The sequence below is a fragment of the Heterocephalus glaber genome, unplaced genomic scaffold (assembly GCF_053883595.1).
Source record: "Heterocephalus glaber isolate CG9 unplaced genomic scaffold, H.glaber_assembly_v1.0 deba00001733, whole genome shotgun sequence".
Classification (NCBI taxonomy): Eukaryota; Metazoa; Chordata; class Mammalia; order Rodentia; family Bathyergidae; genus Heterocephalus; species Heterocephalus glaber.
The window spans coordinates 3112535-3135187 of NW_028258444.1; the positions used below are offsets into that span (position 1 = coordinate 3112535).

General features: G+C 42.6%; 1 protein-coding gene across 2 annotated transcripts in view; it reads right to left on the reverse strand.

The window, feature by feature from the left end:
- Positions 1-314: 314 nt before the first annotated feature.
- The window catches only part of Tmtc1 (transmembrane O-mannosyltransferase targeting cadherins 1), a 258438-nt gene continuing 236099 nt past the window's right edge, over positions 315-22653 (reverse strand). For both annotated transcript variants that reach the window (XM_087199944.1, XM_087199945.1), the window contains 7 exons: positions 18194-18296; positions 16052-16187; positions 15290-15434; positions 14235-14372; positions 12871-12993; positions 10481-10558; positions 315-6227 (listed from right to left, as the gene is read on the reverse strand). In XM_087199944.1, the coding sequence (XP_087056070.1) occupies positions 6087-6227; positions 10481-10558; positions 12871-12993; positions 14235-14372; positions 15290-15434; positions 16052-16187; positions 18194-18296 (864 nt within the window). In that variant the 3' untranslated portion in view covers positions 315-6086. The remainder of the gene's footprint in view (positions 6228-10480; positions 10559-12870; positions 12994-14234; positions 14373-15289; positions 15435-16051; positions 16188-18193; positions 18297-22653) is intronic.

The window sequence follows — 22653 nt, forward strand, 5'->3', positions numbered from 1 at the left end:
TAACTCTGTAAAAGAGGTGAAGACATCTGCTAAGCGAGACTAGGGGAGGGGACGTGCAGGGCCAGTGCTGATGGTCAAGCTTCAGTGTGAGCAGAAGGGAGCCAGGAAGCACACACAGCAGGGATGAGTGAGGGAGGGATGGCGACTGGCTTTTTCCAATTTAAGTGTCACCTGCTGGGGCCCGGGATTTAGCCATTGTTTCGGCTGCCTGCCTCACAAGCGCAAGGTCCTGAGTTCAATCCCCGGTACCAAAAAAAAAAGTGTCACCTGCTGGTGCAATGAATACCAACCACAGAACAGACTGAAGCCAGGCATAGTTTTCAAATCATATTTTATATAAAATAGACATTTACATAAATTTTACTTTGGAAAGATCTAGGCAAAGTATAAGTAGACTCAATGGGAGAAATACTTTATGGGATACATATTTCTAATTGACACAGCAAAGTAACGAGAGTAACAGTTACATACAAGGGTTCCAACAGCAACCAAGAGCTCTGTGAACAAAGATGACGATTCCCTTCATTTCCTCCTGAGAACAGGGTGAGTCACAGCAAACCCAGTCATCTCCATGTTATTAAAGCAAGCCATCACTTCTACACATCTTTTAATTCCTCATGAGGAAGGGTTGTCTTTTTCCCCAGTAAAGTAACAAAATTGCTAAGAATTTCTAAGTGCACAGACTATGAAATAAAAGTAATTACCTCTATCAAGTGAAAGCACTGGGCCAGTTCAGCAATCTTCAGAGTAGTCTGTGTTCTGCTGCAGTGAGCTTTCAGCTCTTGAGAATCATTTAAACAAAGAGTAACACCCATGGGTTCTCTCCTTGGTGCAGAGCCCTGTCAACAGGATGTGAGTCTCTCTGCAGAGGCTCATGGGGCTGCCCGGGACCCTCAGGCTGCCCAGTGCTCAGGGTGAGGGGTTAGACTGAGATACTGGTGGCTCCCTGAAGGCAAAACTAGGACTAGAACTCAGATGTCTTGATTCTTGGACTAGGGTCCTCATTCTAGGAATCAACAAGATAAATGGTCCCCAAAGGACAGTACACACATTGAGATCTACAACACGTGACACAAGTACACACTGGGTGCACACTGACAGTGTGAGGAAAGTCTCAGATCTCTGAAGTTCAACATCTCTTTCCCAATGGGAATTACTGGTGATCAAAGCTCACAAACTGATAATGACCATGTATTGTGACAGGTGCTGATTTTATGAGTTACACCTCCTAAAGGTTTTAATTGAAAAGATCCTTGGTAATAAAAATGGAACATCTTGATATGAACTCGTTGGCTGCTATAAATATCTTATGATTTTGATTTTAATTATTTTATTTCTCTTTAGAACAAAGAGCTTATAAAAACAAAAATACTGAGGGAAATGCTCTTTTTTTTTTGTACTGGGGATCCAACTCAGGACCTTGGGCTTACAATGCAGGCAGCAGAACCACTGAGTTAAATCCCCAGCCCAAGAGAAATGTTCTTTTTAGAACTTCAACATATTTTTATTTTGTATCAAAAGCTTTAAGACTAACCATTTAAATTTGTAGTATTTCCCTATACTGTTTTTTGGTACACTAAGTTTTCTTTCACCTGCAGCCTAAATGCAAGACTTGACAGGTGTATACTCTTTTCAAATGTTACCCACACACAATCAAATCAAAGCATATGCAATTTGTAAACAGGCTGTGGTGGGGACACCTCTAAGTATCTGCTTTGAAAGCATCACTAATATCCTCTAGACTTGTGTTCCAAGGGTGAGACCACCACAAATCAAGAGAAATGTTTTTGTTTGGGTATTTCTTTCCTCCAAAATATTCTAGTAGGTACAGTTAAGAAATAATTGACAGGGGCTGGAGATGTAGCTCTTAGTAGTGCGTGTGCTCAGCCTCCACAAGGTGCAAATTTCAATTCTAGCTCTTCCAGGAAAAGAACAAGGAAGGACAGAAAGAGGGCAAAGAAAAACAAATGCTTAACCGAAGTTCATATGTATGTGTCACACAGAAAGACACAGATGTAGCTATGAGCTCTTCACCCTGGGACACCTTCTCTGAGTCATAAAAATACCAGTTTTATATACTGGGCACCTTGTCTAGTGCCTGTGAATGGCAAAGCGATGCCTCTGCATCCCAGAACTAAGAACTCTGTGCATAAACATAAAGCCAAATTGTCAATGGGTTGCAGCAAGTGCAAAACCACCCCCAACCACCAGCGTGTCAATCACAGACAACCTTAAACCAATCCATCATGCTATAAATCACCCTTGCACAGTCTTTGGCTCATTTGCATCTACTAGCTAAAAGAACAAATTTCAAAGGATCATAAACAACTCTTCTGCAAAAGTCATAAACTGCCATGAAAGCTGCCAGCTCTGCCTTCGTGGTGATTTCTAGCCTAGCTGCCTGCTAGAATTGTCACCGGGACAGCCAGGAGGCAGGGAGTCTGAGAGTCCGCACAGTGGTTTCCTAAGACGAGCCAGTGTGTGTGACTATCAGCCAACACAGCTCTGCAGGCAGCAGTCTGGAATGTCTAACAGAGAGAATAAGAAATGACACCCGTACTTTTAACTCTCCCTCAAATTAGAGTTCCTGTGGGTCAGCCTTCATAGGAAGGCCTGGATGTTCTCATTTGGTTTGGCTGAAAAGCAGCTGCACAAGTACTGGGAAATTCTGTACCAAACCAGGTGCCACCTCCAACAAATTTCAGTCTTATGTTAAGGGTTCTGAAGTACTTCAGGGAGTTGGAATTAAAGTGCTCACAATCCTCTTTGCTTTGTGATAGGCTTCATTGTAAACAATCCCCCAAGAGTGTATCACCTCCGTATTCCCTAAAGTAAAATTTTATTTCCCTCCAAGGTATGTGGATCTTTGGTTTCATTCATCTATGTTACAGCATTGAATCAAGTTTGATGAGTGCCATTAATAAATTCAAAACAACTGAGTCATTTAAAACATTTTGAATGAACAATTAATAAAGTTAAAAAACACCACTAAAGCCATTTTCAAGTATTAAAGGACATACACTGCCATATATGATTAGCGTGAAGATAAGAATTTGTTGTAGATAGGACTGAAGGTCGGTATAGACAGACTGGGAGGAGAGGGAATCTGTACATGAACTTTACATACAGCACAGGAAAGACCGCTGCTCACCTAACAGTGAAGGGTCCTGACCGTTAGATCAAGTCTTCAACCAGACCAAGGAACTCCTGCCTTGTTCTCAGCCACTTCCCTTCCTATCCACAACTTCTTACAGAATTCCAGGACCCAGTACAAAATGAAATTGCAGGGCCCCTGTTTTGGCATCATTACGAATTTAGGCAGAGCACTCAACCAGGCGAGGGATGCACCTGAAAGCCGGACTCTCGGGAGACCACGTGGAAGGCTCATCTGTGAGGCCGGGCCTGCCCTGCACTGCAGAAACACGTCTGCCAAGGGCACAACAGGGCGTCTCTGTGACCCGCCAAGGCTCTCCCTTTCTATTATGATAGCAATGAACCGCACTGATCACTTCACATTATGAGGACCAAATAAAAACATACAAGATACACTTAATGTTTTTGAAAAATAGAGTGAGATTTATTTTGTTATAGACACCATTTCAACTGAAAAAACTATTTCACTGGCTTCATTTCGGTGAAGGATAAAAATATCTGATCCAACAATGTTACTTTCTTTTCCCTTTTTAAACAAAGCTTACTTTTAACATTCAAGGAGATGCTGGTGTGTGGTGACAGAAGAGACGGAGAATGGGGGGGGGGGCAGAGAAGAAAGAGGCAGACAGAGACAGATGGGTAGGGCGGGAACCTCAGGCAGCCTAGGAAAGTCTCCTGCAGGCCACATGACTCTTTTCCCCTCAGAAACATTTAGGCCGTAATTGCCACTTTAATTGTCCATCAAATATATACTCATAACTTTTCTTAGCACTACAAGTAAGGCATAATTACTTCAGAATTTGGGGCTCAATCTTTTCCATTAATTTCCAAAACATGAGTTTTAATTTCAGACTACTGTGAAAAGCTGTGATAAATATCCTAGATAATGAATGTTTGTAGCGAGGGCTTCCTGTTTGTAAATTTAGGGGTAGAGGGTTACTTGACAATAAATGCTATAATACATTTTTTTGGTTGTGGCCTTAGAATTATAATTTGAGGGAGAAGAAAATAAGATTTTGGATAAATCTGTGGTCTACAAGACTGAAAGACTTAGAAACAGAAGGTCATCATGGTAATACATATATGCTATTGGGTTATTAACACAGAGAAATGGATACATGCTACCTCAAAAGTCTGCCACTGTTTGTATTTAAAACATTCCCCCTACCATTCTTTCCCAAAGAAGTTTTCCTCCATGAACATGGGCTTCCCTTTAACAAGAGTAACACAGGGCTAGGGATTTAGCTCAGTGGTTCCGCCGCCTGCCTCGTAAGCACAAAGTCCCGAGTTTGATCCTCAGTACCAAAAAATCAAAAACAAAACCCAAAAGAGTAACACAGAGAGAAACATTCCTGACCTTGGGGTGTGAGGGGAGAAGGTTCACTCTACCCTGCCTGAGCAGCCTGCGGCCACCACCTCTGCAACACCTGCTCAGTACCACGGCCAGCCACCCACTTGGGGTGTTTCTGTTTTTAATGATAATGACCAAGTCAGAACTAGGCCTTCCAACTTCTCTTCCAAAACATACCGCCACCTAAACACTGAAGGCTGATCCCGAATTCTGTTAACGTTAGCGGCAAATAATACAATTTTTTTAGGGACTGTTAAAGCTGAACTGTTTTGTAATTTAGATTTGTATTTTACATGCTCAGTTCTGGAAGCTGCTATTAAAACCACTATGTACAGAGAAAAAAGAAGTACGTATATATTAAATATTTTATAAGTTATGAAATAAATAACCTAAAAATAAATGCCAAATTGTGAGTTTAACTTTGCCTTCCTTATCCTTTAAATACAAATATATATATTTAAAATTATGAATTTAGACTTCCTTAGGTTTTTAGAGTATTCTCTATGAAATCTCCAAAATTACAAATACAGGACAAATACCAGGTCTTGATCATGTATGTTTTAAGTACAGAATTCTCACTAAGCCTAGGAAGACAAATAAATAGAGCTCTCTTTCCCTCTAGTTAGTCTATGAAGAGTTTGTTATATATTGTAGGTTTCTCAGTTCAAATATATTTTCAAAATATAATAAATTCATGATATTTAAACATTAAGATAACAAAGTAGGACATTTCTCTTAGTTAATATCTTTAATATTTTCTATGTAGAATATACTATTTTTCTCCACCAAAATAATAATATATTTGAAGATGGGAACATTTATGATTTTAAATGCACTTTTGAAATTTTCAAGTAGAACCACTACTCCAGTAATATTTGTAACAAAACCTATGATTTAAAATATTAGGGGCATCAAGCTCTTGATTTTCGTGCTGGGATAAAGATACCCATATATAACTCCAGAAGCTTCCTTTTTGATGTATTAGGCAATGGAAAAACTCACACCAGAGCGGAATTTAATTTACTCCTCAAAAGGTCTCTAGTAGCATCCTTAGGAAGATCTCAGATAAAGCTCACTCAACAATAGCCCTTTTTCTCATACAGTCTGTATGGTTCTCCAAAAGTCATTCCTGAACCTCCACTTGGTACACATTCCCAAACGGCTTCCCTAGAGGATTTATCCTCTTTGAAACAGCTCATCCCATGAAGAATAGATCCTCTCCTTTACAGCATTTCAATACTTCTGTATTTCTGGGACATCAAAGTCTAAGGAAGAAATGGAATTAGGTCTCCAGGATGCAAAAGCATAGAAATGTATCGAGCGAAATGGGGAGTCAGACTGAACAAAAATCTATAAAATGTGTAGTTGCTGCCTTTTGCCCCTCTCAGAACTTCCTGCTGGACTTGCTGTTTTTCTTTTTTTCAAGACAATGCAGTCTTTAACACAGGGAGGCCAGCAGATGTCCCAGGATGTGCCACCCTGAACATGGCACTGTGCCCTGTGGATGCGACAGCCAGGCCTCTGTCACTCTATCCTCTTCTGGAGCCACCACCACGGTCCTATAAGACTGGGCTGGGCAGCGCTATGTCTGATCTTTTTCTCGAACTTCCTGTAACCGCTTTTCTAGGCGATCTAATTTGGCGAGATTTTCCTTCAGCAGCTTGCTGTCTGGAACCAGCTGCAAGGCTCTCTCGTAATAAGCTCTGGCAGACATGTACTTTCCCTATGGGGAAGAAGAGAGAACAATCACACTTGGATCACCATGGCTCTGAGGGGGTGCGGACTGAGGGGCTGGCCCTGTCCTGTCCAACAGTGATGTCCTCACAGACACATTTTTTGGATGTGCAATTCTATTCTGTCTGTCACTGCTTTGGCGAATCCATTTCCTTTAAGTGCCAGACTGGATAGAGAATCCGAAGAATTACAGAAAGATGAGTGAGCTAAGGCAGAAAGAGATTTCCAGGAGAAGAGCATTTCCTAGGGCTCCCGTGGGGCTGGCAGTGTCCTCTCCCACCAAATGGAGCCATGCCTGGGAGGGGGTGTGTTTCTGAAAATAGTTGAGATCTACTAGAGGTAGTAGCTATTCTAATCTTCAACTTAAAACCTAATAGCAGCCTTTGCCTAAAACAGGCTCTATATAATGAAAAGATGATAAGAATACAGGGTCAAATTTATGTGCTACTCAAGGTGTGTGGCCACATGTAATGGCTACACACTCTCAGAGCACACTCTCACTGTGCCCACCCTCTGCCAGCACTCATCTCTAGCAACTGTGTGTGCCTGGCACCTGACGGGCCCTAGCAAATGGGTCACAACTCTTACCTTTGCCCAGCCCCCTTCCTGATCCGAAATGAATTATTTATTTCCTTTATTGAGTCATCCTTTCAGATTTGTCCTGCAGTGTCAGAACTAAGACTGTTAAGAGTTCTCTCTATTCTGAAAAGTATGATCTGTTTCACCTGATTTTCAGTTATACCTGCCATGTGGATGAACACCAGTGACTCTGGATTTCTATCACAATTTAAAACTGTATCTCTTAGGGTAAAAGTACTAACTAGCAATTAACAATTCATGTCCACTGGATGCTCAGCTGTTTTCTAAGTGAGTAACTTTGTGTCCAGAGTCTAGACATTGCCAGATAGAGAGCTCTCATGCATGTTATCTATTGTGAGGAAGTGAAGACCCACTCTGTGCAGCATCTGTTTCTCGTACTGCTCACTAGTCACACCAGTGAAAGGGAGTGGGGACAGCAGGGTAAGAAACTACCTTGGGAATCCAGACGCTGATATGTACAATACAGGGAAGTATTTCTGATTATTAACACTGACTCTGAAAAGAGGCTAAACAGACTGCTGATCAAGTGGGAGTGTGGATTTGCTGGATTCTATCATTTTTTTCAACTCATGGATTTATCACCCTTTGTAAAATCAATCCTTTGATTTTTACTAAGCTGAGTACATGCATGCAGACGCCTGCACGTCTGGCTCCTGGAGAGCTCTCACAGGGCACCTCCCCTGCAGCTGATGTTGACTGCTCCCCCAGGCACGGGCTCTGGATTCACGTTTCTCTGTTCTTTCACACAAAATCTACTTCATCTTCTGTCCCTCCAACTGCTCTTGATTAAACTGGAAGCCCTATTTTTTTTTAAGTTGTATCCCTTAATCCAAAGTCTCTAATTCCATGCTAGGTAAGGAATTTGAATGATCTGTCTTCTAGAACAGTGCCAATATGTTTGCCACTCACCACATGTGCCTATAGAAATTTAAATTAACTACAATTAATTATGAATTCTGTTCCTCAGTTGCACCAGCTCAACAGCCACACGTGGCTGGTGGTCACTGTCTCCTTGGCCAGTTTGGACACAGAGCATTTCCACTGTCAGTCTCTTTTGGACAACAGGCCTTCTAGAAAACACATCTTCCTATCAGGAGGCAGACTTAAAATAGCACATCTAACACAGGCTGGTGGCTGGAAAGCTTTTGATTATAAAGAATGTATTAAAGCTTTTTATCATATATAAAACATCATAGAAAGTATTATAGGTTGAGTATTTCTAATCTAAAGATGCAAACTGCTTGAAAATCTGAAATTTTTGAGCACTGACATGATGTCACCTGGCCTCATGTGCACAACAAATTGGGCAGACAGCTGTCTTCAGGCAATGAGCATAAGGTACATGTGAAACACAAATTTCATACCTGCAGTTAGGTTCTATTCCCAATACCGATCTATCCATCCATTCATCCACCCATGCAAATATTCTAAAGCTTGACAAAATTCAAATCTGAAACCTTTCTGTCCCTAGGCATTTAGGTCCAGGACAAGGGAAGTATCTATGACTACACAGCAAGAGTAAGAGAGGACCACCACACTCATTCCCTTCTCCCTATCTAGTGTCTCCTCCTTGAAAAGCCTCGTTATGAGTCAGCCTCCCTGTGGCCCTCAGGCTGCCTATCAGCTTCCCAGGCCCTGCAACAGGACAGCTCTGCTGTATGTGCATACTGCTGGGCAATGCCAAAGACACACAAGTTCATGACTGTTCTTTAAGATCCTGCAGCCTACCACACCCAAGCCATGTGCTGCTCTATATATTTCTATTAGATTATATCATATCAATTCACCGATTATTAAACTACAAATGTGGCAGTTTTGTATTGTTCAATCTAATACATGATGTCTGCAACAACAAAAAAAGATAAGTTAATTTTAATTAATGTTAGTTACATTTAAAAATCATGTATTCAATAATCCTTCTTCAATCTCCAGATACCTTTTCTAATAAGTACTTCTAAATTTAAAGCATCCAATTCAACCATACAATAAATATATTATCTTTTCTATCTCTAGACTTTTGGGAGACTCCTGAAATTATTTGTCACACTTTTTCCAATTAACAACTTTAATTTCCATTTCCGTTGCTTTCCATCTGAAAATACAGCAAGCGCATTATTGAAAACATAACTACTTCATACGCACTTTAAAATACTTAAACTTATGATCATACTCTTTCAAGTAAGTTCATCATATGCTTCCCAACTAGGCAGTGCTGGACTCTCTCGGAGTCAGGAGGGCGCGAGCTCCATTCTGGACACTGACCGCTGCCCCTGCCCCAGCTCTGCAAGGCCCGGCCTGCCGGCTTCCGGGTCCAAGGCTTCTTGGCCTATCCACTGTCTTCACGCTCAGGTGTGTTCTGCCAAGTCTGAGAGCGATCAGTTTTACTGCATGAACCGTGGTCCCTGTGAGGCTTTGCTCGCCTGCTGTTCACCTCACTGGTCTTTTTATTGTTGCAGAGGCCCACAGACGCTTGGTAAAGAAAGGTGGCTAAATCAGAGGGATCCTTTAAAACACACCCAACCATAATATCTTCCCATTCAAACTCCTCCAAGGACCACAACTTTTTTGTGTCATAAAAGCAAAAGTTCTTACAAATCCCCCTCAAGGAACTGCACAATGTGCAGGTTACCTCCTGTCTGCTCCAAACACAGCAGGGACATCTGTACCTCAGGACCTCAGAGCATGCTCTGTCCCTGGCAGGCCACATGGCTTGCTGCCTTCAGGACTCTGTTCAAATGTCCCTTTTGACCGAGGCCTTCCCTAACCACCTTAATTTGAAATTTCAGCCATTGGCCGGCAGTCCCAATCTGCTTGCTGCCTCTTTCCCTTTCCATAGCACTTAGCGTCATCTGATAGATTCTAGTGTACATATATGCACTGGAATCATTCATTCATTCATTCATTCACTGCCTGTCACCACCTACTGGAATGTCAGCTCTGCAGGACAGGAGTTTTGCCTTGTTTGTTCATTGCTGTGTTCCCAGTGCCTAGAACAGCACCTGACAATACAGCCTGCAACCCACAGATACTTGTGCCTTGAATGAATGAATCAGTCAATCAATCATGGTGAATCCTCTGACTTTATCAGTTAAAAACAACAGTCCACTGTGAAGGTCTTCTTCCAACACTCTTGGCAGAAAGATCCAAAGTTAGCTTTTCTTATTCAGGAGAGGAGAGCAAAATGAAACAAACTTTCAGTAAGAAGGTAGAGTAAAACGTACCTTGGACATAACCCATAGGAAAGTACTAACACACATTTAGTGTTAAGAGTGAGTTAATTTGTGAGGAAAATAAGCCCCACCATGCTTCATTAGGGATTCAGTTCACACAAAGATTTTAACTACTACCTGATGATACTCCTTGTAAGTACATGATTTTCATTATAATTAGTAAAGTCATGGAACCTACTTTACATATATATATATATATATATATATATTAAAATAGCTTCATGATATTCAATGTCTAGAAAATAAAAAATGAACACAAGCTCTGCTAATTTCACTTTGAACACCTACATTTGCAGGATTCAAATGATTTGAAGAGGAAAGTGAAAATGGGCTCTGAGTTCTTTGAGAGAAGAAAGACAGAAAGTGAGATGGGAGCATCTCGGTGAGGCCACCAAAGCACGCTGTCTCCTACCTTGATATGCTGGATCCCACCCATGTTCATCCAGGCCTGTGCCTGCTCTGGGTTGAGAGCCACAGCTGCGTTGTAGCTCTAAGTGAATAAGAAAGAGCTTCAGGTTAGGAAATGAGAAGCCTTCCTGCATGTGTAACCATATAAGTCGTTAATGCAATGGAACCAACCACTACCAGCTTGAAGGAGGCCCTGCTTATTTTTGTTATTTTTAAAGTTGATGATTCTAAAGTGAAAGAAACTGAGCTGTGCAATTTCTCTGCAGAGCTAATCTGTGGATTCACACACTTGAGGCTGCCTGCTGGGAAACCAGGTGATGTCTACAATCAGGCATTCTTTCCCACTGGCCTTGACCTGCAAGAAAACCACACTTTTTGCCCTTCTTCACTATAAATGGAATTGGTAAGGAAAAAAGTCTATTTGAAATCAAAGAATCTGGCGGCCAGGAGTATGGCTTAGTGGTGGGGGAAGTCACTTAGCACTTGTAAGGGCATGAATTCAATCCCTAGCACTGAGAAAAAAGAAAAAGAAAAAAAACCAATCAGAACCTAGAGTAGTTTGCAGACAGCTTGATTTGGATGTTGAAGCACCTTCTATAATATCACTGACCTGGTTACTCAGCCTGGGATTCCATCTGGAAATGAGATGCTCACTGATCTGCTTTACCAGGGGATAGTTTTAATCATCAGAAAGTCTCTTTTTCTTCTGCCACATGAAAAGTCTGAAGTTACCTATCCCTCTAACATTTTCTTTTGTCTGAATAATGTGTAACCTACTAAATGCAGTATCTATGAGGCAGATTTTTAATACTGTGAGTTGTTTTGCATCAGAGTTCAACTCATCACACAGCCCTAACTTTGAGAGCACTCTCCTTAAGTGAAGCCAACAACTTTACAAAGCTGTGTATCTCTGTATGTATTTTAATATTCATTGCTATTTTTATTAGCAAAAATGTAAAAAAATGTAAAAAATCCACCAAATAAATTCTAATCCATCTCCTCCAGTTTTAGGAGAAAGAAGTAAATGGTAAGAAATTATATGCTTAAAAGGATGCTAAAATAAACCTCAAAGTTTGTCTCTCGGTTTAATTTCTATCAGCAGAGATGTGAGTGCAGAAAAGAAAGGCTGACTCTCACCTTGGCTCTGGCTCTTCCACCCCGGGTGACCCTGAACAAGTTATATGACCTCCAAATCTCAGCTTACAGCGGTACAGAGTGACAACAACAACCAGTTCTTTCCTAAATGATTTCTGCAAAGATTAAGTTACTTTATACATGTGAATCCTACACAGAAGTACCAGAACGAAGTACCCAGTAATGGTGGCCAACAAACCTCCTTCCACTCTCCTTTGAGCCCTGCCACTCTGCGATGTTCGTCCGATCCACTGGATTTTTCTTTATAGTATATCTATTTTTTGCAGTGCTGAGGATGGAACCCAGAGCATCTCATATGCTAGGCAAGGGCTCTACTGAGCAATACCCCAGCCCCCAGTGATATTTTAAAAGCCACTTGTTTATTTATTTCCTACCACAATTATATCATTTTAGATTTTACTTTGACCTACAGTGTAATTTTATAACTTCATTAATTCCAACCTGTGGCTTTACCACCACCACTAAAGTGTGGTATCGCCATCATTAAAGTGTGGTGTTTCTGTAACACTATTTATGTTTTTATATGTCTTTTTGATTTTGAACTTTTAATTTGGAATAAATTTTATTCCAGTGTTGTAGCTATGGAACACGCATAAGATACAAAACATGTTTTAGAACAGAGAAGAAAACGGTCCCTCTCACAAGGAATGTTCAACACACACACACACACACACACGCACACACGTACACACATGGAGGAGAGTGACAGAGAGCACTTGACAGCACAGCATAATATGACACTTTCTGTAACTGAGGCCTCAAGGAGAGGGAGTTTTCTGAGCTGGAGGAAACAAGGTCACTGAGGTAGGGCAGTCAGGAGGGCCCGCAGGGAGGGGGACAGAAGTGTGCACCAGAGAGAGTGCAGAACTGGTGGGGAGCTGGGTGCTGAGGACAGGGGCTGAGGCTCCCCGGGCACCAGTGCAGCTGCAGCAGGCTGTTCTTAAAGGCAAACACAGAAAGACAGAGACAGGTAGTTGGGTTATTTTGAGGCCAAAATGTGAATGTTTGGACAATCAAGTTAAAGGTGGTAATTGCAAAAAAGGCTGCATTGCCTAACTCTGGAGTAATCACAAACCAGGAGCTCAAATATAAAAATCAGTGGATCACACTATGTCAGTTAACCCGAAATTCGCCCTGCAGACACCCCAATGCATTAGATTTGCTATGTACGCTTCATTACAGATCGTAGGAGAACTCACTGTAATCTATAAATTAAGTAACAAGTATTATATATTTTACCTCAAAAGCTTTATCAAGAAGGTTTTGCTCCCTTAGTTGGTTGCCTTTTGTGAAAAAAAGTTCTGATACAACTTTTGGGTCCTTTGGTTTCAGCTGGAGCGCCTTGTCTATGGCATGGAGCGCCTGCGGAGGTGCAGAATAAAGACGGAATAAACACAGACTCCTGACGGAATGTACACTGTGGATTCATGGGTATTATTTGGGGTACAACAACCAAAACACACTCTGCATTCTCTGATTTTCTCCTTGAGAATTAACGGCTCTAACAAAATAATTCCCATATCTAGCTCCTTAATACATCAATGACAAAAAAGCAAAAATAAAAGCGAACCCAGAACAAGGAGTCCCGGTCACCTTACAGGGAGGTGGTGAAATGGAGCTGAGTGAAAGCGAGGCTGCCCTGACAGCCCCTCTCGTGCTCCTGGTTTCTTTCCCTCAGCCCCACCTGCTGCATCTCTGCAGCAAACAGCCTTTCAAAGCACAGATCTGATCATACCCCTCTGCTGCCAAACCCCCAAACATTCTCCTGAGGTAAAGAACAAAACCCCAGGGAGCCCAGCAATCTGTTTGCAGCCCTGCTTTCTGATGCCCATTCCTCAGACAGGCCGTGTGCTGCTGCCACAGGACCTCTGCATGTGCTGTTTCTTATCCAGAATGTTTTCTTCCCTGCCCCTTCTGCTGAATTACTCTGATTCATGATCCAGCCCTCTCTCCACCTCATTTCACAGGGAAGTCTGGTCTTTCAGACTGGTCATGTGCCCCGGTCACATTCTCTGGGGCAATGCATCACTCTCTGATGTCTCCAGGCATAGGCAGTCACACTCTTGGTGTAATTAGTTGCTCAGTCTTTCCCCTCTACTACAAGCAGCGTGGGGATGGTGCAGCGGCTCTTTGTTTTTGGCATATCACTTTATTTCTAGCATCTAGCACATAGCACACATTCAACAAATGTTGAGCTGGCTCATGATTTCACTGGTTACGTGATTTTCAAAGTGGAGATAAACAACAGCAACTGCAACTCTGGCCTGCCTTACAGAGCTCTTAGGAGGATTATACGAAACCTATTCTAGAAGAAACATGGAAAATGCTAAAAGGACATGAATGTCAGTCTTTCTAGAATTAACTAAAACCAAACAGATAAAATTATATCAAATCTTTAGACCATGGAAAAGCCAAAGCATAGACATTTCATATACATAGACATTTCATATACAGCTTAGGAGGTAAGAGGTATCTATGAGAAGCCCCTGTGAGACTAGGAATCCTAGCTGACAGGGTTCAAGGCTTCTCAGCCAAGGAATGCGTAAACAGGAGGACCACAGGCACACACCTCTTCCCACTCAGGAAGCTGAGGGCGTGGTTACCTTGTCGTGGTCCTGCTGCTTGCTGTAGATGGCCGACAGGAGGCGGTAGCACTCCAGGCACTCGGCCCCCTCTGATACGATGTGCTCGGTCATCTTCTCAGCTTCTTTGGTCTGGCCCATCACTGCCAAAACCTGTGCCTACAAAAGCACACAGGCCTCAGCTGAGCAGGTGCTTCATGGCTGCTCATCACACAAAGCACCCGTAAACAGAGGCTTTCAGAAGATAGTTCTGCCCACATCTTAGCATCTACCCCGAGAATCAGAGGGAAGGCAGAGTGCCCAGCCTGTAGGTTGTCATTCTCTACTGCTCCTTTATTTCTTAAGCTATGTTCATGCATTTGTGTGTGAATGCCAAGAATGCTGAAGATATCCAGTGAAATGGCTGTGCTTCTTAACAAAGGTCAACTAAAATATCCAAAGACAAACAATTTTCTATGATTTCAAAAGAATAGGATGTTTGCAAGAAGATAACAAATGTGATTTATTGCACATTTAAGAAAAGGAAGACGTTCTAAACATTGAAATCAAAACACTGTTGATATTCATGTTAATATTCCTGAGTCTGATAACTGGACTGTGATCCTTGTTCTTAGGAACTATGTGCATAAGCACTTAGGATAAAGGAGTCTGACAGCTATAACTAACTCACATGTACTGCAGTAGGTGAGTGTGTGTATACCACGCACGTGACAGAAGAATGCACCGACATTAAAAGTTGACAGAGCTCAGTGAACGGTACTGAAGAGTATTTTATTATCTTTGCAACTTGTTTGTTTTTCATTTTGCAGAGCTGGGGAGTAGCGCCAGGGCCTCATACATGCTAGGGCCAGGCAAATGTTCTACCACTGAGCTACATCCCAACCCTGCGACTTTTTCTAAGTCTGAAATTATTTTGAGACAAAGCTCTGAGGATTTATAGTATCTGTGTGCAGCAGATGGCTGCAGCCCTGGTGATGTGAGCATCATGCCGTGGACTGCAAGACAGCAACCCTGTGCCAACTCCTGACCCGCCCTGAGCTTGGGCCCAGCTTCCCATCATTTCCTCTGCCACTCACCAGTGCCAGACGCAGCTCCCTCTGCAAGGGCTGGAGTGCCACAGCCTCGTGGTACACCTGTAGTGCCTCCTCATAGCGGCCGGTGTTGTAGTAGAGTGCTCCCAAGGGAGACAGGGTCTCAGCTTCACGGGCCACCTGCAGGGCTCTGAGTTTGGATAAAGGCAAACCAACACTTTTCTTCTAAACAGCACATTTCCAGAAGTCTTAGCTGAGCCACCCTCTAAGCATAAACATGTCTCTGCTGACAGGGGCCTCACTCATGCAAGGGATGGCCTCGGTTCTGCTCTGAGGTGTGTGCACCTCCCCCATTCCCACTTGGAACTTGCTATTTGTGGTTTGGAAATTATGGATTAACTAAAGTGGAAATGAAATTCCAACACTGCTTTAGCACTACGGTTAACCAGCAGGGAAAAAGTCATTAATTAGGATAGCATCCATACCACGGGACTGTTCTCTTTGGAAATGAGAATCTGGATCCTGCACTGGCAATCTGCTAATACCGTATTCTGAAAGCCTGTTTCTTCTAATTAAACGGGAAGTTGGTGGCATCTTCTGAGGTCTCTGGGCAACTTAGAAAATGAAGAAAGGAGCCAGGTATGGTGGTGCAAACCTGTAATCTTAGCATTTGGGAGGCTGAGGCAGGACGATCACCAGGAGTTTTTGGCCAGAGTGGGCTAGTGAGTTCAAGGCCAGCCTGAACTACATAGTGAGACCCTGTCTCAAAAAACAAAAACAAACACACAAAAATCACAGGAACTGTACCGTTTGTACCATTCTTCAGCCATGTCATTCTCACCCAGCGACCTGTAGAGTCTGCCCAGGTTCACCATGGCCACGTGGTGATGAGGGCTGAGGATGACAGCCTGCTGGTAATGGGCTGCGGCCTTCTCAGGGGACCCTGGGGAGAGCAACCGGGGGAGAGCAGAGCCTGTGTTAGGAGGTGAGGGGCCCCGGGGTCCCAGCTCGAATCGCTCCTTCTGGTATTACAGACCTATCGCCAACTATTCAGTTTACAACTTAGCTTGCACTTTGGTGTCTCATCTGTGCTTTAACTTTGTACCATTTTCTTCTTCATTTACATTTCTGAAGAAATTAATGATTAAAAAGCAGTAAAAATTGAAGCCTATTTCCTTCACTTTATTATTTTAGTCAGAGTGTTTTCTGGTCACCGCCTTTGTGGCTAAGATGTTTGGAGGGGATCAGCAACTTGTTCACCCAAGACACAGCCACCTCCCATATGCACACTTGGAACAGCACTGCAGGAGACCACAGTTCTGACACCAGGCCTTGGGGTTACTTTCAGTCATTTCACTGTGACACGGCAAGTGAGTGCTGCTTGAAACAATCTGCTCTGTCCTGACAATCTCTATTGGAATCATACTTTTTATTCAAATAGCATTTGTTTAATGCGACTATAAACAACAATAATGCCCCCTTGCATTTATCCCATGCATCACATATTTTAAATTGCTTTTATTTGCACCACCTTTGTAGCATTCATTCTGGATACTTTTGATACTATTTCGCTGCCTCTTGGGATTTAAAGGATATTTAAAACAGAAACAAAAATGAAACTTCTACTTTACAGGTATAGGTGTAAACTGCGAAACCCTTAAGATGTCAGACAAACATCCAGGTGAGTGAGGCACAGGCCAGGACAAGTGTGAAGCCCTCGGTTCCCTGAAGAAGCTTCCTAGTGGTACCTTGGCCACATGACTAAGCCTGATGAGTCTGGTTCCAGCAGAATGGGGCCTTGGGTATCTGCAGAAGTCTCCCAAGTGTGACTAGGTGGCAGCAAAGATATCACATCTAACGTGGCCAGGGTGTGGACATCATTCTTTTAAGGAGTGGGTGGTGGAGCCGTTTGCTTCTGAAGTTTAAGACCAAGGCGCAGACCAGGATAGGAAGAGGACTCTTCCAGTCTTCCTATCTTTATATTTAATTTATTATTGTACAGCTGATAAGCCAGCAGGTGGCACCAGACAACAATTTTATATGCAAAAATGAGGTTACATTTCCAGATGTATCACTGTGGATTTATATATTCTGTAAACAGAAGAACCTCACATATCCTAGAAAAGAAAGATCCTTTCAAGCATTTCATATTGAAAAAATAATTAAAACTGAATTTCACTGCAGGGCAGTGAGTCTTAATAGTCAACAAGAAAAAGGGATATTTTACATTAAATTCAAATATCATTTCATCACTTATAAGTATTCATTACATGCCCATGGTATACGGGGCTCTGCACAAATCATAACTACAGTCCCTGCCTAGTAATGCTTAGCATGAAATAAGATGAAGAAAGTGAATTTTACATAGCACCTGTCATAGGAGAACACTGTATCAATTATAGTAATGATGGGGCCGGGGATTTAGCTCAGTGGTTATGCCACCTGTTTTGAAAACGCAAGGACCCACGTTTAATCCCCAGTACCAAAAAAAAAAGTGAAATTATAGTAATGCTGATTCTGTAATGCGGATCAAGAAAGGAAGAATGAAACAATTCCAGAAACCTCTTTCCTCAATTAAAGCGAAGTATTTATCATCTGTGAGTGATAAGGTTCACGGGCAGGTTCTATAGTATTGTAGGAGAGCATTTCACCATTGCAAACTTATCAATTTCTGTAAGTGACACTCAAAGAAGAATAGGACCAAATCAACAAGGCTACTTCCTGCCTCCAAGTTTTCCTTGAGACTTGATCATAAGAAATGGGTAGAATGTACTGAACTGAGCTTGAAGATTTGGGAAGTGACAGACGTGGGACATGACACTGGAAGTACAAGTTTCCTGCCAAGCCGGTGGATCTGATTTCTGGCGATTATCTGCGATACTGTCTCTCTGCTTCGTAGACAGTATTATCTCATTGCCACAAAACAGTTTCCCCGCTCATTTCACTTACCAGAATCAACTAAGAAGACTCCATAGTTGTTGTGTAAATCTGAGCTGTCTGGGCAGTTCTTTATACCAGCCTGGTATATTTCTTCAGCTTCCTTAAATCTTTCCTTTTAGAGGACAAGAAAAAGATATGATAAAGTTTTTAAAAATCAATGAACTGAGTACCAGTAGTAGGACAAGTAATTTTACTGGGCACCTACTACACAATAGGCCCTAAAATATGAACTCTCCCTGAATTAAAGTCAGTATTAAGTGTGCATACGGAATTGACTCATATCTGTGTTTATTTCCTTTAGGGCCAAAAAGCTGATGTTTACTAAAATGGGACACCTGGATGGACTGAGACCTACCTGTGGAAAAAGTCTGAAAAGAGCTGTTGGAATGGGATGGAACAGTAATGGAAATGCAGCACTGTGGGGCTGTGTTCAGAGGCAGCCTCTGGAGGGGAAGGACACTGAGGGGTTTGTTTGATAACTGCATTTGCGAAGAGACCACACTTTCCTGACCTATACTGTAAGGTTGATTTTGGGAAGTTTTTAAAGGATGTGGAGAGGGAAGACTGATGCAGATTCTTGGGGGGGATCTGCCTTCTTCCTTCTTTGCTTTCAGTATTTCTGAAGCTCATCACACTGTGTACTGCTCTTCGTCTCTGAGTGATTAAAGACCCCACGCATCACGTGACCACTCTGAGTCTCATCTCTGGCCTGTTGTCAATGCCCAGACCAATCACCACATCCTCAACAGCCGATCTTCTAACTGCCTTTATCTTCTATTCACTTAAAGACTTAGTTGAAAGGATAAACTTGAGTCATTTGTGGAAAAATGGATGCACCTTGAGACCATAATGTTAAGCAAAATAAATGAGGCACACAAGTTTAAATATTGCATGGTTTCTCTTATATGAGAAACTCAAATTATAAATAATTTAAAGAGCAAAATACAAGAGAGATAACAGGAAACAAGGATATAGATCTTTTGTAAATGGGAAGAGGACAAGAGACAGAAGGGGGTGGAGGGGACATAAAAAGAATGAAAATGTGTTATATACATGTACCAACTCCCAATGAGGAATGTAATCACTATGTGTTACAGACCACAAACATGTACTGCACTAATAAAAATAAAAAGCTAAAAAAATGAAAGGCTAAATATACAAGATTCACTTTAGCACTCTAACAATTCTGAATTAATTTTTTGGTGCACTGTTCACAAACAACTGGGATCGTCAATGTCACGGATTTTTTTAAAATCTAGAAGTTAGGGCTGGGGATTTAGCTCAGTGGTTCTGGCGCTTGCCTTGCACAAGAACCTGAGTTCAATCCCTAGTACAAAAAATAAATAAATAAATACAATATAGAAGTTAAAATCTAGTTAATCAAAGGCTCTAAGAATTATCCACCTGTATACACTTGCATTTCCTGCTGCTGTCGTGCAGGTCAGGTGAAAGGAAAGGATTCAGTGTAAAGCATACAGCAAATCTGTCCTTAAGACACTGAGGATGAACGCTTCAAAAACCTTATCACAAGCTCTTACTGCTGAGCTTTCTACCAGACACATCCAAAGGGAGGGCAGAGCTTGGTTTCTCAGATGCTGAGCCTTCAGTCTGTGAATAAAAATGTGTTAGATACTCACACAAAGCACTCAGCAATAAGTAAGTTAAGATCTGATTTGACCCAGAACGGAAACATGCTTTCTCCTCTGTAGAGTGATCAAAGCCATCTGTTTCTCCCCATAACTGTGCAGTGTTCAGGAAAAAAGTGAGGCTCAGATTTGGCAAATTTCACTTATTTTAATTATAAATCCATAGTCCTGCAAAAAATGTGGATCCATGCTTCTAAAAATGTAGAGCTTTTTTCAATAAATTGTCCAACTCAATATAAAGATGAATGAAAATCTCAAAATATTTCTTTTTCAATCTACAAAGAGAAGAAATGTTCTATGACTACATTGTCCACTGCAGGGCTGACACACTGTGTGTGTGGTAAATGAGGAAGAGCGAATATAAATTATGTAAGACTCCAATCAATTAATAAATAAAAGGCACTGCTGGGTGTTTTCATTTATCCAGCTGTTCAGCCCCTGTTAGCTGCAATCTCCATACAAAGTGTGCACAGAAACTGAGGATTTGGCGGTGGCGCTCGACTGCAGTGGCTCAGAGTTCCAGCCCTACTGCTGCGTCTGGCCTGTGCACCCTTCCTTTCCCTGTGCCCCACAGGTAGGACAGGAATCACAATGGTCCCTGTCTCCTGGTGTGCAGTAGAATTAGATGGCTGAGACTGCAAGACTGGAGTCCTTGGGATAATGCTCAGCAAATGCCTAGTGCTTTGTGTGCGACACCAGCCCTATGCCTCCCTGCCTTTTTTTTGGTACCAGGATCACACTTGGGACCCTGCGCTTTCGAGGCAGGCTCCAGAACCACTGAGCTGAATGCCCGGCCCAGCCCTGCACCTCCCTGCCTTACTAGGAGCACTACTGTTGTCAATGGACTGACTCAGCCTGCACTGCTGGGAGAGGGCGGCAGAGGCACCGAGAATGAAATGCAATCTTCTATGGGAGGAGCACAAAGACCAGTGGCCCAACAAGTCCAGCCACATGTGCTCGCAGTGCTGAAGAGGCCTGTGAGCCTCAAGTCCAGGCGGCCACACCAGGCACAACCACTTCCAAGAGGTGCTTCAGCCAGCAGCTTCCAGTCTCTCTCCACGTGACTTTCTATGGGGAAAAGTTTCACTTGGGTTTTCCTTTATTTTTCTTAGTCACCATGATACAGAGGTCAAATATCACTCAATATCTTAAAAGCAACCAGAGAAAAACTAGCCAGAGTAATCCTGAACTGCACTATCAGTCTCTAAAAACTTAAGCTGCCTGGGTTACTATTTCAGCAGTGTTAGTGTTTGACATTGTCATCTTTCTTTTTAAAGGATAAATTTTCCAATTTATCTGGATCTTTTAAGACACATTTACATGGTAAAATAAAAATTTCACAAGCATTTATTTAAAATATGATGGATGCAATTTTCAGCACCTCCACCAAAAAAAACAACAAAAAACCCCACCAAGAGCACGGAATACTAGCACTGAAAGAACAAGAACAGACTAATTCACCATGGTTTTTAACAAATGAAGAAACTTGGAGCCGGGTGTGGTGGTTCACAGCTGTAATCCCCAGCATTCAGGAGGCTGAGGCAGGAGGATTATTGTGTGTGTGAGGCCATCCTGGGCTACATAGTGAGTTCAAGGCCAGCTCGAACTACATAGTGAGACCCTGTCTCAAAAAAAAAAGTCAAATGAAGACACTTGGGTATGAAGTGGTTATGATACTCAAAAATCTGAGCTCCCTGGGGACAAAAGTTAGAACCTAGGTTTTCAGAGGGACACAAGGAAATGGTGACTCCTGAATAAAAGCAGTATTTCTGGAAACAACAAGAATAGTTCTGGCATCAAGAAGGACATATTTTTGGATATCCATGTATCCACCCACGCATTCATCCCCCAAATAAATGTTCTGCAAGCACCACCCACATGCCATGCACACAGTAGAGGCAGGAGAGTGTCCAACACAGCACACTGCTGCCCTGTGGACAGCTGAGTTGGATTCGGACAAGAGGACACTGTGATGTTACTGTCACCAGCAGCAGCACAAGGTGCAGGGGCAGCACCCAGACCTGGGTTAGACAGATGTTGTCATCCCTCAGCCCAAGGACCCTGCTGAGCATGAATGCCAGGAGCTAGTAACATAAAGATGTGTTTGGAAAAAACCCAGCAGCCATCTGAGACCTTCAAACGATCTTTACAACCAAAGCTGGGTGAAACCAAAGCTGCTTTCCCCGAAAGGAGTAACGCGGATGTCTTCCAGGACCCACTTGCTAAAATAAAATACAGTACCAAACAATGTTTTCCTAGTGCGATTGCTGTTCCACCTGATGCAGTCTGACCCTTTCTCCTTCCCTACCACCCTACAGGCAAAGAGATTACCTTTCTCATCTGGGACTTTTCTCTTGCTTTTGTCCTTCTGAGCTGAATTTCCCCTAGAACCATAATTTTCCAAGTGCAGAGAAGCAATGGGACTTAAAAGATCACACCTCAGAGAACGGACCCAGCCTTGTGCTTTCCGTGACCCGAGGACCATTTCAAGGCCCCGTGAACACTGTCCTCCACCTCTATCCTTTTCCTCACTGGCTCTGCATTTGCAGGAGTGACGCACTCCACTGAGGAACAGAGGGGCCACCATTCCAGGCGGAAGGCAAGATACTGCTCTTCAGTGGTAAGGTATCTAATCCAGGGGCCTGTTTCAAGTGCTCACTTTGATTACCTCCTCCGCTTACAAGTCCTGAACCAGAAGCCTGCCCATTCCTGGTCTCCATGGACGTGTGCAGCCCAGAGAGGGGCCATGAGAGGGACACAGCTCCACACCAGAGCCCAGCCAAGCACAGCCTTAGCACCAAGCAGCTTTTGCAAGTAGGAGTT